This window comes from Acanthisitta chloris, unplaced genomic scaffold (genome assembly GCF_000695815.1).
Source record: "Acanthisitta chloris isolate BGI_N310 unplaced genomic scaffold, ASM69581v1 scaffold6498, whole genome shotgun sequence".
NCBI lineage: Eukaryota > Metazoa > Chordata > Aves > Passeriformes > Acanthisittidae > Acanthisitta > Acanthisitta chloris.
In genome coordinates this window covers 2,812-14,752 of record NW_008687487.1, presented here as the reverse complement: position 1 = coordinate 14,752, position 11,941 = coordinate 2,812, and the positions used below count along the sequence as shown (strand labels likewise).

General features: G+C 34.6%; 1 protein-coding gene across 1 annotated transcript; it reads right to left on the bottom strand.

Moving 5' to 3' along the window:
- Positions 1-1,277: 1,277 nt before the first annotated feature.
- Positions 1,278-11,728, bottom strand: LOC103807853 (neuropilin and tolloid-like protein 1; the record flags this gene model as incomplete). Its single annotated transcript, XM_009080603.1, has 3 exons — positions 1,278-1,526; positions 9,831-9,968; positions 11,675-11,728. Coding segments are annotated over 3 exons (441 nt in total), but the record flags the coding sequence as incomplete, so codon positions are not given.
- Between the last annotated feature and the right edge of the window lie 213 nt (positions 11,729-11,941).

The window sequence follows — 11,941 nt, the reverse complement described above, 5'->3', positions numbered from 1 at the left end:
ATAAGCCTTTGAAACAAGAACAAGAAATCTAAAGCAAAAAACTTTTGGCACAGGTGTGGGGGGAGAGAAATGGCAGACCCATGGTGAATGAGACATCAAAATTTAACTCATTTTCCAGAGTGGATATGTCTGGATATAGTAACATTTTGTCCATTGTCTTTGAATTTGCAATATATACATATATCTGGCTACAGAAATTCTGTGTTCTGTTGCTGTTTGAACCTTTTAAATATGTTTACCCTCTGCAAAACAATATCTGCGACTTGAAAAAAAATTGAACTATGGTGGGCAATTTTATAACTATTTTCCATGTATTAGTGAGAGAAAACCATATAAAGAAACCACACAGAGCAAGTAGTCCTGCTCTCTTCTATGATGCTACTGGAATAATTACGGAAGAAGAATTTGGGGTCTGCTAATCTTAGCAGATATTCTAAAGAACATTGTTCAACCTAATACAATAATTTGGCTGAAACAATAGTGACATAATTGACAAAATTGCATAATAATTACAGTGCTTTAGACCAAGCTATATTAAAGTATGACTCATCACTCAATACATAAGAAGGTACAGAACTACGTCAAATCCAGCAGTGCAGTGCAATATAGTGTAGCTGCAGCCAAAAAAGAAATTTAAAATCAGCAATCTTTTGTTAATAAGTGGGGAAGGAGGAAAATTAATGGAAAGTATGACTGAATTTTGTTTTACTTTAATGAATTAAATTTAAAAACTGACAAGGAATAATTGTGCAATTACAATTAAGTTTTACATCCTTGCTAGAAAAATATTTAATACATGTTAGTATTTGAACCTCACACTTCTTCTGGCAATACTTGTAATAATTTACTTTACTGAGAAGGAAGAACTAGGTTCATCTGGGGAAATGATTGGTGAAGTGCAAAAGCAATGATGGAATTTTCTGAGATAATTATATTTTTTATTGGAATACTTTATCAATGAACTTTTTTGAAATAAAAGCTGCACTGTGTAACAGTCAAACGTAAAATACATAACTTCCCATTAAACATTTTGAATGATTTTCTGTAATAGAATTCGATTGAAAACAATACTTTTAAAAACTGCAGTCTGAAAATTTCTTCCTTGAATAAGCCTTATTTGTTATGCCAAAGATATATGTGCCTTCCATCAATGTTCTATCTGTTAATACTTTCCTTGATAATAAATCCCAGTTAAAGATATTATTTAGCAGCACAATTATAAATCACTAGCAAAGTTACCATGCTAAGCTCTTTAAAAGTGTGATATTTGTACTCACCAGGTGTAAAATTATACCGAGCAGAAAACCCAATAGATTCCAGTTCACCATCAGCAAAAAATTTAATCCACAGGAATCTGCCACTGGATTTTATCATAGGTGGATTTTGCTGTCCACAGAAACGTCCAATGATTGGGGAAAAGCCAAAAGGTCCATCTCGTACTTCAATGTGGTCAAATTTACACTCCCAAGAAGGCTCTATAGAATATTTTTCATCAAAGTGTAGTTCAATGCATTGTCTAGGAGCAGCTAGAGATGAAAAGAAAGTTATCTTATTTTCTAACCAACACCTTTCAAACTAAAGCAAAATTAAAGAAATTCAAATATATTGAATTTTTATGCATCTTGACATTTTGCTTTAAAACTTGTTTAAAAATTAGTACATCTATATTTTTATAGATTTCACACTGTCAGGTTACTTGTATATTGTTTTCTTTAAAAAAGTGCTCTTGACAACAGTGCTTAACAAAGCTAAGAGAGATATCTATGATGCAAAGCAAAATATAGATAGGAACAATTGGTTCAAACACAAAATCTTTCTAAGAAACTTAACCATCTGGAATTTTTTATACTTGGGGGAGGGGTGTTAATCAGAATACTTTTTTATACCTAATGCTCACAAAGATGATGAAGTTTATCAAAACTGTGCTATAGTAAGAAGGACAGATTATGTTCCCACATGTATTTCAGTCAATGACAAATTGGGGTGTAATTGCTTATACTCAGAATTACCTATCATCTCATTTGAAAAATAAGGATGAATGTACTGAATTCTCACTTAAGAAAGAACTATATGAGGATTATGATTAAAAAGCAAATGATATACTGAAAACCTTGAAGACACTTTACAGTGGTCACTTAATTAGATGCAAAAAAAAATCCTTCTTTGATGATAGGGATTAAGGTTAGTCAAAGTCAGAATGATCTTTAAGCCAAATATTCCCTGGCATCTTGTGTATTAAGCTGAAAAGTTACTGGTAGAACTATAATATTTTCTTAAAAGGTGAAACGTAATCATGGGTTTGTCCACAAAATTTAACAGATGCAGCCTCTCTAGGGTGCTTAATCCTGTCCATAGCAAAAACTGCATGCCTTCAGTGTCTAGACCATGGTGCATTATAACCATTTGCTGATAAAGCCTTCTACTAAGATAAGCATTTGTTGTGTCATTGCCTGCTGTGCCTCTCATGGGACCATGTCCTACACTTTATACATTTCAGAAGAGGTTGGAATTGCTACGCGCTTTGCCTGAGTTACCATTCTTTTCAGATGAAAACATGCAAGATCAAACTCCAAGCTGTGTGCATAAGCTTGATATGGAAACTGCTGCCACTCCAGCAGTCACTACCTTTCGACATTTTTCCTCAGGAATAATAAGAAAACTGCCAGTGTGACCATAATCTGTATCTTGTTTCTATTTTCAATGTTTTAAATTGAAGTTTTTGTTATGAACTCATTGCTCATATAAGAAGAGAGACCAATTAAAATTAACTGCATAAGAAGACATTAGGTAAATCTTGAAATCTTTACATAAAAGCACACAGCCAGATCCCCTTTACAACTATTTCATGTAAATAAATACAGCCTCATTTTGTAAGAAGCATTTAAGAAGTAAGTTAATACATGTTATTTGAAAAGAAAGATTACTTTAATAGCTTTACTTGTAATATGATATAATTGGGTGATTGATATTTATTGAAACATTTAATGCAACAGAAGAAAGAAACCTTAGCTGCTGTTGTCAATTTGAAGGAATTCACATTTAGGGAAGTACTTGCAATTGGCTAGCTGTTGTTTATACCAATTTACAGGAAAGTTGTGGTCTTTGTGCCATACAAATTCAACAGCAGAAGCAAAACATAAAAATTTATATATGATTGCACAAAATTCACAGTCCGTGGAAAAGAAAACACTTTGAAAGTATGAAAAAAATTACAGAAATAAAATCAGATAATAAAGCTTGTAAAGAAGATCTTATTAATGTTATCTTTGGTGGGCTTTGAAGATCAAAGTAGATCTTTTTAGATTGTAGTAAAAGATTAAAATTAATCAGTGGTATCTTCCAGGTTTTCATTCAGATGTTTCTATCCTTGACTTCACACATTTGTAACAAATATTGATTTAAACTTAACTAAGCAATACTAGGGCAGAAGAGAGCAATCACCACCTTTCAGTCTGGGATCATATTTTGCATGCTCTTATTCCATTTAAGGAGCTTTGCTGAGAACTGTTCATCATTCACCTATGCTCTGCAGAGTCAGGTATCAGAAACTTCATCCTGACAACGCTTTAGGGAATCTTAAGAATGCTCATTACACCTTGAAAATCTTATAAATTCATTATTCCAATGTTATGCTATTAACCTACCTAAAGCTTTATCGGAATGTTTTAATCTCACAAACTAGATATGAAGATGAATTCTGATACTATTCTTAGTGTCATTCAGCATCATAGCACAGTATATGCCTGCTCTGCTTTCCTCAGCCACAGAGATACTTGCCTCAAAAAAGGCTTATGCCATTATTGTAACATATTTGTCGTTTAGAAACTTTCTTTTTTTTCACTACCGTATTTCATTTGAAGGGGAGGGTAACAAGTGCTGGTCCATAGATAAACCCATAACAAGCCTTCTCTGAATTCAGGATGCATAACATTGAGTTAACTCGTAACTCATAACATAGCTCAGTCATTTGATACTATTTTTGGTGTTTAAAAGGAGCCCTAGAGCCAACTGTAGGCTCAGTATAGCATAAAAGGAGTCATTGTGGGTGAAGAGTATCAGGCATACAGAGTTACATGTGAGATCTATTGACTGAGTGAATGCATGACCTGAGAAAAAAACCACAATTTCCACAACCTCCACTCCCTGAATCTCACATTGCAGGCTAGTTTTATGATCAGAATATTGCTATAGTTCACTGATCCCTGTTTTTATTTATTTTTTAGCAAAGTCAAGATGAGGCTTTTTCTAGTGTAGCTCAGATCTTGCCAGAGGATCAGAGAGAATCACATCAGCTCAAGGAGGGCTCAAGAGTTTCCACTTTTCCCCAAATCTCCCAGGAGTAGAGGCTACTTCACTCTAAGAATGGAGCACTGAATATTCATTAGCACTGCTTCTCCACTGCTAAATAAACCAAGGCTGGGTATTGAGTGTGCTGGCTGGACCACTGGCCCTTCACACTCCTCAAATATTATAGCCACGTTCTGGCTTGATTCTGGCCTTGCCAGTCAGAGCTGTCAAACCCCATTCTTAGGCATGATGTGGTGGTTGGCATCAGTCAAGGACCACTCACAGCAAGTAGTTTGTATCTGTTCTCTTAACTAGGAAGGTAAAAGGAGTTCATCTGTACATGTGTGATTGTGCCTCTCAGCCTTAAGGCCAGTGAATATATCCTGACCCCTTTTAAATATTAATCTAGCTAACTGCCTGTGTCACAGAGAGCTCTGCAAGCTAGTCCAAACAGGATGAGCTCCTTTCTCCTGAATCTCGTGAGTAACGCAACACTTTATGTCTCTGCAATTGTGTATAATTATAGGGTGCAATACAGGCCTCCATGCACCTTTTCATCACATGCTTTTAAATGCACCTCTGTGCTTCATCTTGTACGACATTTAGTTAATGGTTAAATATTTTGTTTGCAACAATCTACATAAGATAAAAAATTAATTGATCTTCCTAGAAATAACTATAAAGGATGAAAACACATAGTGAAAACTCCCAACTTTTACTTCTTTTTAGCAAAAAAGGTATAATTTTGGATTTACACTCTGGCTTTAACAAAATGTTTCTTTGCCCAATGCAAGATAAAACTAGCAGGTATTGTATAAATACACATATTGTGCCACAGCTTTTCCAACAAAGTGTGTGCAAATGTGGTCACAGTAAAACTTACAGAAATACAGTGAGAACAAGTCCAGAAAATGACTAATAATAATGTCTGTATTCCTACAGAAAAACAAAAAACAAATACAAAATCCAGAATATGTAAATCTTCCAGACTGGATTGAAATATGGCCACCTAATCAGAAAGAAGGGATGGAGCAGACATTTCTGGTATCCTTATTCACAGGTAGAGCCCATTCACATCTTCAGAACTTTTTCTGTAGCTACAATGTCAGGAAAAGTTGTTGTCAACTCCAAATGAAACATACTGAAGCTGTCACATAAAATGATATTATTTCAAATCTTAAATATCTTCCATATTTAGCTTCCAATTATCATTCTTCAGAAATGTTTAATACCATGGAAAAACCACTTAATGCTTGCATGTCTTGTCATATTTTTCATCTAATTATCTTATGAAAGTGCTGTCTTGAGATTTTTCATCCAATGAAAAAAAAGACCTTGGGTTCCAGCTTGAACCAGAAGAACAGTTGGAGAAAAAAAGCCCCACAATTAAGGTTTTAATTCTGATCAGCCTCTAAGTCTCTTTAACTGGCAGCTGAAGTTAAGCAAAAAATCTGTTTCAATTTGTCACACTGCATGGAAATGAGAAATTGAACTCAACACCTACTCCCATCTCTGAGCTGCTACAGTACTAATAGTTTTAAATAATCCTTGGTCTTTCTGGTTGTCCTGCTATTATTGATAAGAAAGCCACCTATATCCTCCTTTTAAAAGAGGATTCTTTCCTTGTTTTGATGAAGACCTTCTGAACACAAAAATCACTGTGAAATACAAAAGGACTTTGAGCAGATGTTTTCTTGTACAGTGATAATGTGACTGTTCTCTAACACCTGTGAAATATCTAGGATTAAAGAGTTTAATGGTCTTTAGTGAGAACATGGAAGACCTTCAAGAGCATTAATTCTAAATGTTCACAAACATATAAAGTGGATGATTTATTTCATATTTCTGTAAAGCAATTTTTGTCCATATCTACATTTATAAATAAGCACTTAATTATTAAAAACTCATGCATTGATAAAACCTCACAAGTATTTTACTTATAGGACTTCCAAACCAATTCTCAAGTTATAGCAGGTAAAGTATGACTATCCCACACCCCAAATATTTTTAATGTAAATTAAAGCCCTTCCTCCTACAAAATCTCCTGTGCAAATTTCCATTTGGAGCACACATGCCAGATTTCCTGCAGTCTGGCAAACGCTAATGTTGTGACTGCTGTGATTGTTCTGGGCAGCTGTGAATTTTGCCAGGTTAGAGTCATGCATATGCAACTATAAGAATGAAATTTTGGCCGAACAGGGAATTTAATGTGTGCACTCAGCTATTTCCTGAGACTGAAATAAAAAAAAGAAATAAAAAAGAATAAAAAAAAACAAGTTCACAAATTCTCACTGCATTTTGAAAGGCAGATGGGATTCATCAGTAGCTCCTCTACAGCATAACAATTTTTGTAAAGAGTTCATGATTTCTAGATGACCTAAAGGATTTCTTTTAGAATGGCTTTCTACCTGGAGTTCAAAATTCCTAACTGTTCCAGTAGCTAATTATTATTACTAGTAAAAAAAAATAAATAAAAAAGAAAAAAAATATCTAAGAACCTTCTAGCTGTTTGGTCTGCTTAGACCTTTGATTGGTAGGACAGAAGCCCCTGCAGTCAGAAATACCCTTGTTGTTTAGAAATTCAGAATCTATGTTCTTGGCAACTTTTGCCACCTCCTTTACTTCACAAAAATAATTTTGAAATGATAAAAGGCTTGCATACATTTAAGATGAGCTACAACGTGTAGGAAAAAAATTGTAACATCAGATAAAATTCTGGATTTTTTACAACACACTACAAGCTGGAGTCCTCACTGGAGATCACTGGAGTCAGTAGGCATTGTGTTTGAAGGAAGCCATCAGAATTTGCTCTAGATTGTGGTTGATAGCAAAAGTGAAGCAATGAAAGCAAGCACTCAGGAAGGAACCTAGTGATTCATATATGCATTTATACTCACATCATACAGCTTTCAATATGGTATATACAGTCTTAGTATGCTGAACTCTTTAAGACATACAAAGGGGAGATAGGAATGTGGGAATGCTATTATGGATCATATTGAAAGTCTCCCTTGTTTGGTACTTGGTATTCAACAGCAGCCAGAAACTATTTGAAGCATATTGGAATTTCAACACTAAATATAGAAATAAAATGCATTTGGAGATGTTTCTGTTTTACTCTAAAATCTTTGTGTCTTGGATTAGCAAGGATTATCCACAACTTCCACAGATTGCAATTTTTTAATTTTAATTTTTTTTTCAATCTTTTCACTTCAATATCTTATGCCACTGAGGTCCACAGAATATAAAAGATAAGGGGGAAAATCTTTACTTGCCAGCCTTCTTTATCATTTTCTGCCATTTTTATATGTTATAAAAGTAATACATATGGAAATAACTGACTGCTGTAACAAAATAATTTTTGTTGATCTTCCGGCCCTTCTTTTGCCTTTTTTTTTTAAAATCTGCCACATTGTAAAATATGCTTGCTAAAACATCTTTCTATATCTCTGTTTATTTTTGTGACATTTTCCAGACATGATTATTTGTGATTTTTTTAGAAGACAGATATAGACACAGGGAGATTGGAGTTTAAAATGTTGTGCGCTATCCCTGTTTCTCATCAAATTGTGTACTGATAGAGCTGCTTTCATCCTGAGTTTTAAAATGTCCAATTGCAACCCAAACTGTTGATTAGGTTGAATGGGAAGAAGAAAGTATCAGTGCTATAAAAAATTGCATGTAACTGTTTTTTACCAGACTGTTTTTTCCCATAATATATAACAAGATGTCTGTTGAGTTCAAATAACTCTTTTTCCTAAAGATTGCTCCAAACTTGCCAATGTGGAATTTCATTTTCATCATAGAAGCTGGTTGATTAAATCTTTCCCTCCTAAATTGATCTTAGACACTTCCATTTTGAGCTATTCTAAATCAGGTTATTTCAACAGCGCATTTTGCCACCTTTCAGCTTATTAACTATATTTTTATAAGTACTTAATGACTATAATAAAGACAAAAGTCTTTATAATAAAGGTCATTCAGGCCCATTCTTACTAAGAGGATGAACAACTTATGGCATGAGTTATGGTGCTAGAGTTTACAAAAATGTTCTTTTTTTTTTTTTTTTTGGCACCCTTTCCCTTTAAGGATAAAGCACATGTCTGTGTTTCATATCTTTGAAGATAAAACAGGCTTACTTCTTCCCAGCCTCACAGGAGTGCTAGAAAGATAATTCAATCAATATATGCAAAGACTTGGATCTAGCAATATAAGTGTAACCAAGAAAAATAATGCTAAATTGTACGTATTGAATCTATATATTTCTATATACTTTTTTTTGAACCAATTACTAAACTATGAAAGAATTTAAATGTTAAGCATATATCTGTTTAAACTTCAGACTTATATGGGAAGACTGACAAGCACAAATTTTCTTTAAAGGGCTTTTCTGGCTCCATCATTTATGATCACCTCTTCTGACTTCAGTCAAGTTACCTAACATTAAAGTGGAATTTAGTCATTTTGCTGTGATTTTTGCCTTTCTAAAAGGGCATAGTGGGGATGGGTCTAAAGCAGTTGATTCAATTTAAATCAGATATATACCTCTGGAAACCTGTCTTGGTACTTCCTGCATCTTTAGTAAAATAAATGTTTCTGTAATTCCTGACTCCATCATTAATTGATCAATAATTATGTTAACCAAGCAAGGATAGAACAGTGTCAACATTGTATTCTGTATAGATTCACAATTCATGAAAGAATCTTCTTGGTTCCAGCAACGTACCATACTGTACCTGATTCATCTTTTCTGCTGCTAAGCTCTGACACTATTTAATTGTTATTACTTTCCATAGATTAATTTTTACAACAATTGCTTCAACATCCATTGTGATAAGACTGATGAAAAGAAACCACATAATTTGTTTGTAATACGACTTTAGTCTTTTTACATCAGCTCCATGTCTACAATTGTCTTTAAAAACTGTCTTAGAGCTGCTTGGTGTTAATGTTTGTTCCTTTCTGGTTTTGTGGGTTAGTTCTTTTACATTTATTTTCATTTCTCATGAACAGTTGGATGGAAAATAATTTTTACACTCACTATGTGGATATTTTCTGTATGACTTTTTTTACTGCACTTTGCCTAGCTATGCTTGTCATCCCTGATTCAGTTATGGTGCATTTAAAATATCTGCATGAAAGTCAAAAGCGTTTTTGTTTTCCATGTTCACTTTTACTACTCATTTTAAAATATCCTTTCTTCTGTCATGTTACAGCATTTTAGGTTCTATTCATTCTCTGAATATCCTGAAATAAACTGTACTGTGTTTATTACTGAGTCATACATACTTACCACCTGAACTAATTTATGTGTGATGTCAAGATATAAATCAAAAGCTTCTCTAAATCTCAGATCTTGAAAATACACCTGAACTAATTTATGTGTGATGTCACGATATAAATCAAGAGCTTCTCTAAATCTCACATCTTGAAAATTTTCATCATTATCTTGACCTACCATGGATTTACCTACTCTTCACATAAAATAAAACTTTTTTTTAATATAGCTGATGATAAAATATAGAGATTCCTTGTCTGATCACCTTCTATAATGTAGACACACTCTCTGTCCGGAGGATACTTGTTGGGGTAATTTGGAGAAGTGAAGATGCCTCCTTCTGCATATTTTGTCCACGTTCCACACTGCACTGGTTTCTGTCCTTCGGAAGTAGTTTGCTTTTCTGTGAAATGATCACATTAAGCATTATATAAATAGCTCACAAATTATAATGTCTTCATGATACTTAGAACTCTTACAGAATAAATAAAACAGTCCCTTCTGTCAGTGACCTCAGCTTTTTTCTGTTGAGAATTAGTATGATCATTGACCTGGAGGAAACTAGGCTGTTTTTTAGGGGTAGAAACATGTAATTCTGCCCCAAAACATTTTTTTTTCAAAGCAGAGAAGAGGCTTGGATGTCTAGGGGAAGAAATATTCATATTGTTTTTAAAATATCAACCTTGTTGGGAAAGCACACAGAAGAGGCTTGGATGTCTAGGGGAAGATATATTCATATTGTTTTTAAAGTATCAACCTTGTTGGGAAAGCACATGCTAAAGAAATGGGAGACATGAGTTTCGTACATCTCAAAAGGCTTAAGCATGTGCTCTATCAGCAAGCTACGTGCTGCAATACAGGAATACATCAGAGTCACAAAATCAAGAAAAAAACTCCAGAGAATTATGACAGTATATACAAGTTGTTTTAAATCTGCAGCATCTTTTCTCTATATTCACTGGACAAGGATAGACAGGGGAATTCCTGGAATCTGGTTCATAGGTTATTTTTATCTTGCTGTTTGTTGTAAAATTAATAAATAGCTCTGAGACCAGGAATCACAGCCCAGAACTTTCCTCCTCCTAGGTGAATCATCGGAGAGCAGAGTCAGACCTTCTTGTTTGCTTTCTTCCTAGCCCTGAATCTCTTGTGCTCCCTTTTACACACTGACAGAGAGCCTGGAGACAAAGGTTTGAGTCTCGTCAGGCTGAAGAAGATGAAGAATCCCTTCCTGGACATCATGATATAACAAGTAGGCTAAAATGAGATGGATTCTTCAGAAGTAAATATACCTAGGCTGCTATTAAAAGGAAGGATTCTAGACTGGTTTTGGTCTGAATGAGGTATCTACTATCAAAGGTGTCCCACCTAACTCCAGTCCCAGATTTGTAGAGTCGCAGTGCTTGAGGCTCCTACTATCAAAGGTGTCCCACCTAACTCTAGTCCCAGGTTTGTAGAGTCACGGTGTTTGAGGCTTCCTCTTACGATCAATGGAGGGAGACAGACACACTCCAAGGATGATTTTAACCACCTGAGATCTGTCTTAGAGTCTGCAAGCATTTCTTTTTCTTCCTGGTCTGTATCCAGGTAGAGTATGACATGGATCCTATTTCCTGAAATTGATTCAGGCCTGCAGGAACTGCACATTCAGACACAGGTTCAGACATACACTGTACTTAGCAGCTCTCCCTGCTTAGCTCTCAACACACTGAGCATCCATGACTTTTAAGAATCTCTTTCTATGCCCACCCTCCACAAATGCACCCATGATACCCAATTTCAGATTTTCAATTATCCTTCAGGAAGCAAAAAGGTCTTAAGTGTAGGTAGCTTGGTGCCTAAACTGGACTTCCCAGTTTGGAAGTGGGAATACTTTACAGCGTTTAGTTAGAGTCAGGCTGAGTCTTTAGTTAGACCTAGCTGTGAAACACGTTACCAGTTTTCGCTTTTGTGTGTGTACAGGCATGAAGATACTTCAAACATATGAACAAAGGGCAGAGACTGGAAGTAAACAAGCTACTAAAAATTTCAAACAGTAAACTAATGACTCAAATCCATCCTTTGGTTTCTAACATATTGTCTGAAAAAAAATGTCCAAACTTTACATACCTGTTCCTTTTTTGGTTGCCCCAGATAAATGTAGGATGATTAGACTTGCTACAACTGAAAAAGAAATATGCATTAAATATCACAGTGTGAGAGTGACTGCCAGCAAATCAATTGTACACATCTATCTTACAAGAATACAAATTACATAGAATTATTGCAAAAATAAGTTTCATGTTTACTTTTGTCTTTAAATTGCACATTTTGTACAAACAAGTTTCTTTGTTGCCTGTTCTCGTAAGCATTTATCTTTGCAAATATATCCAAATA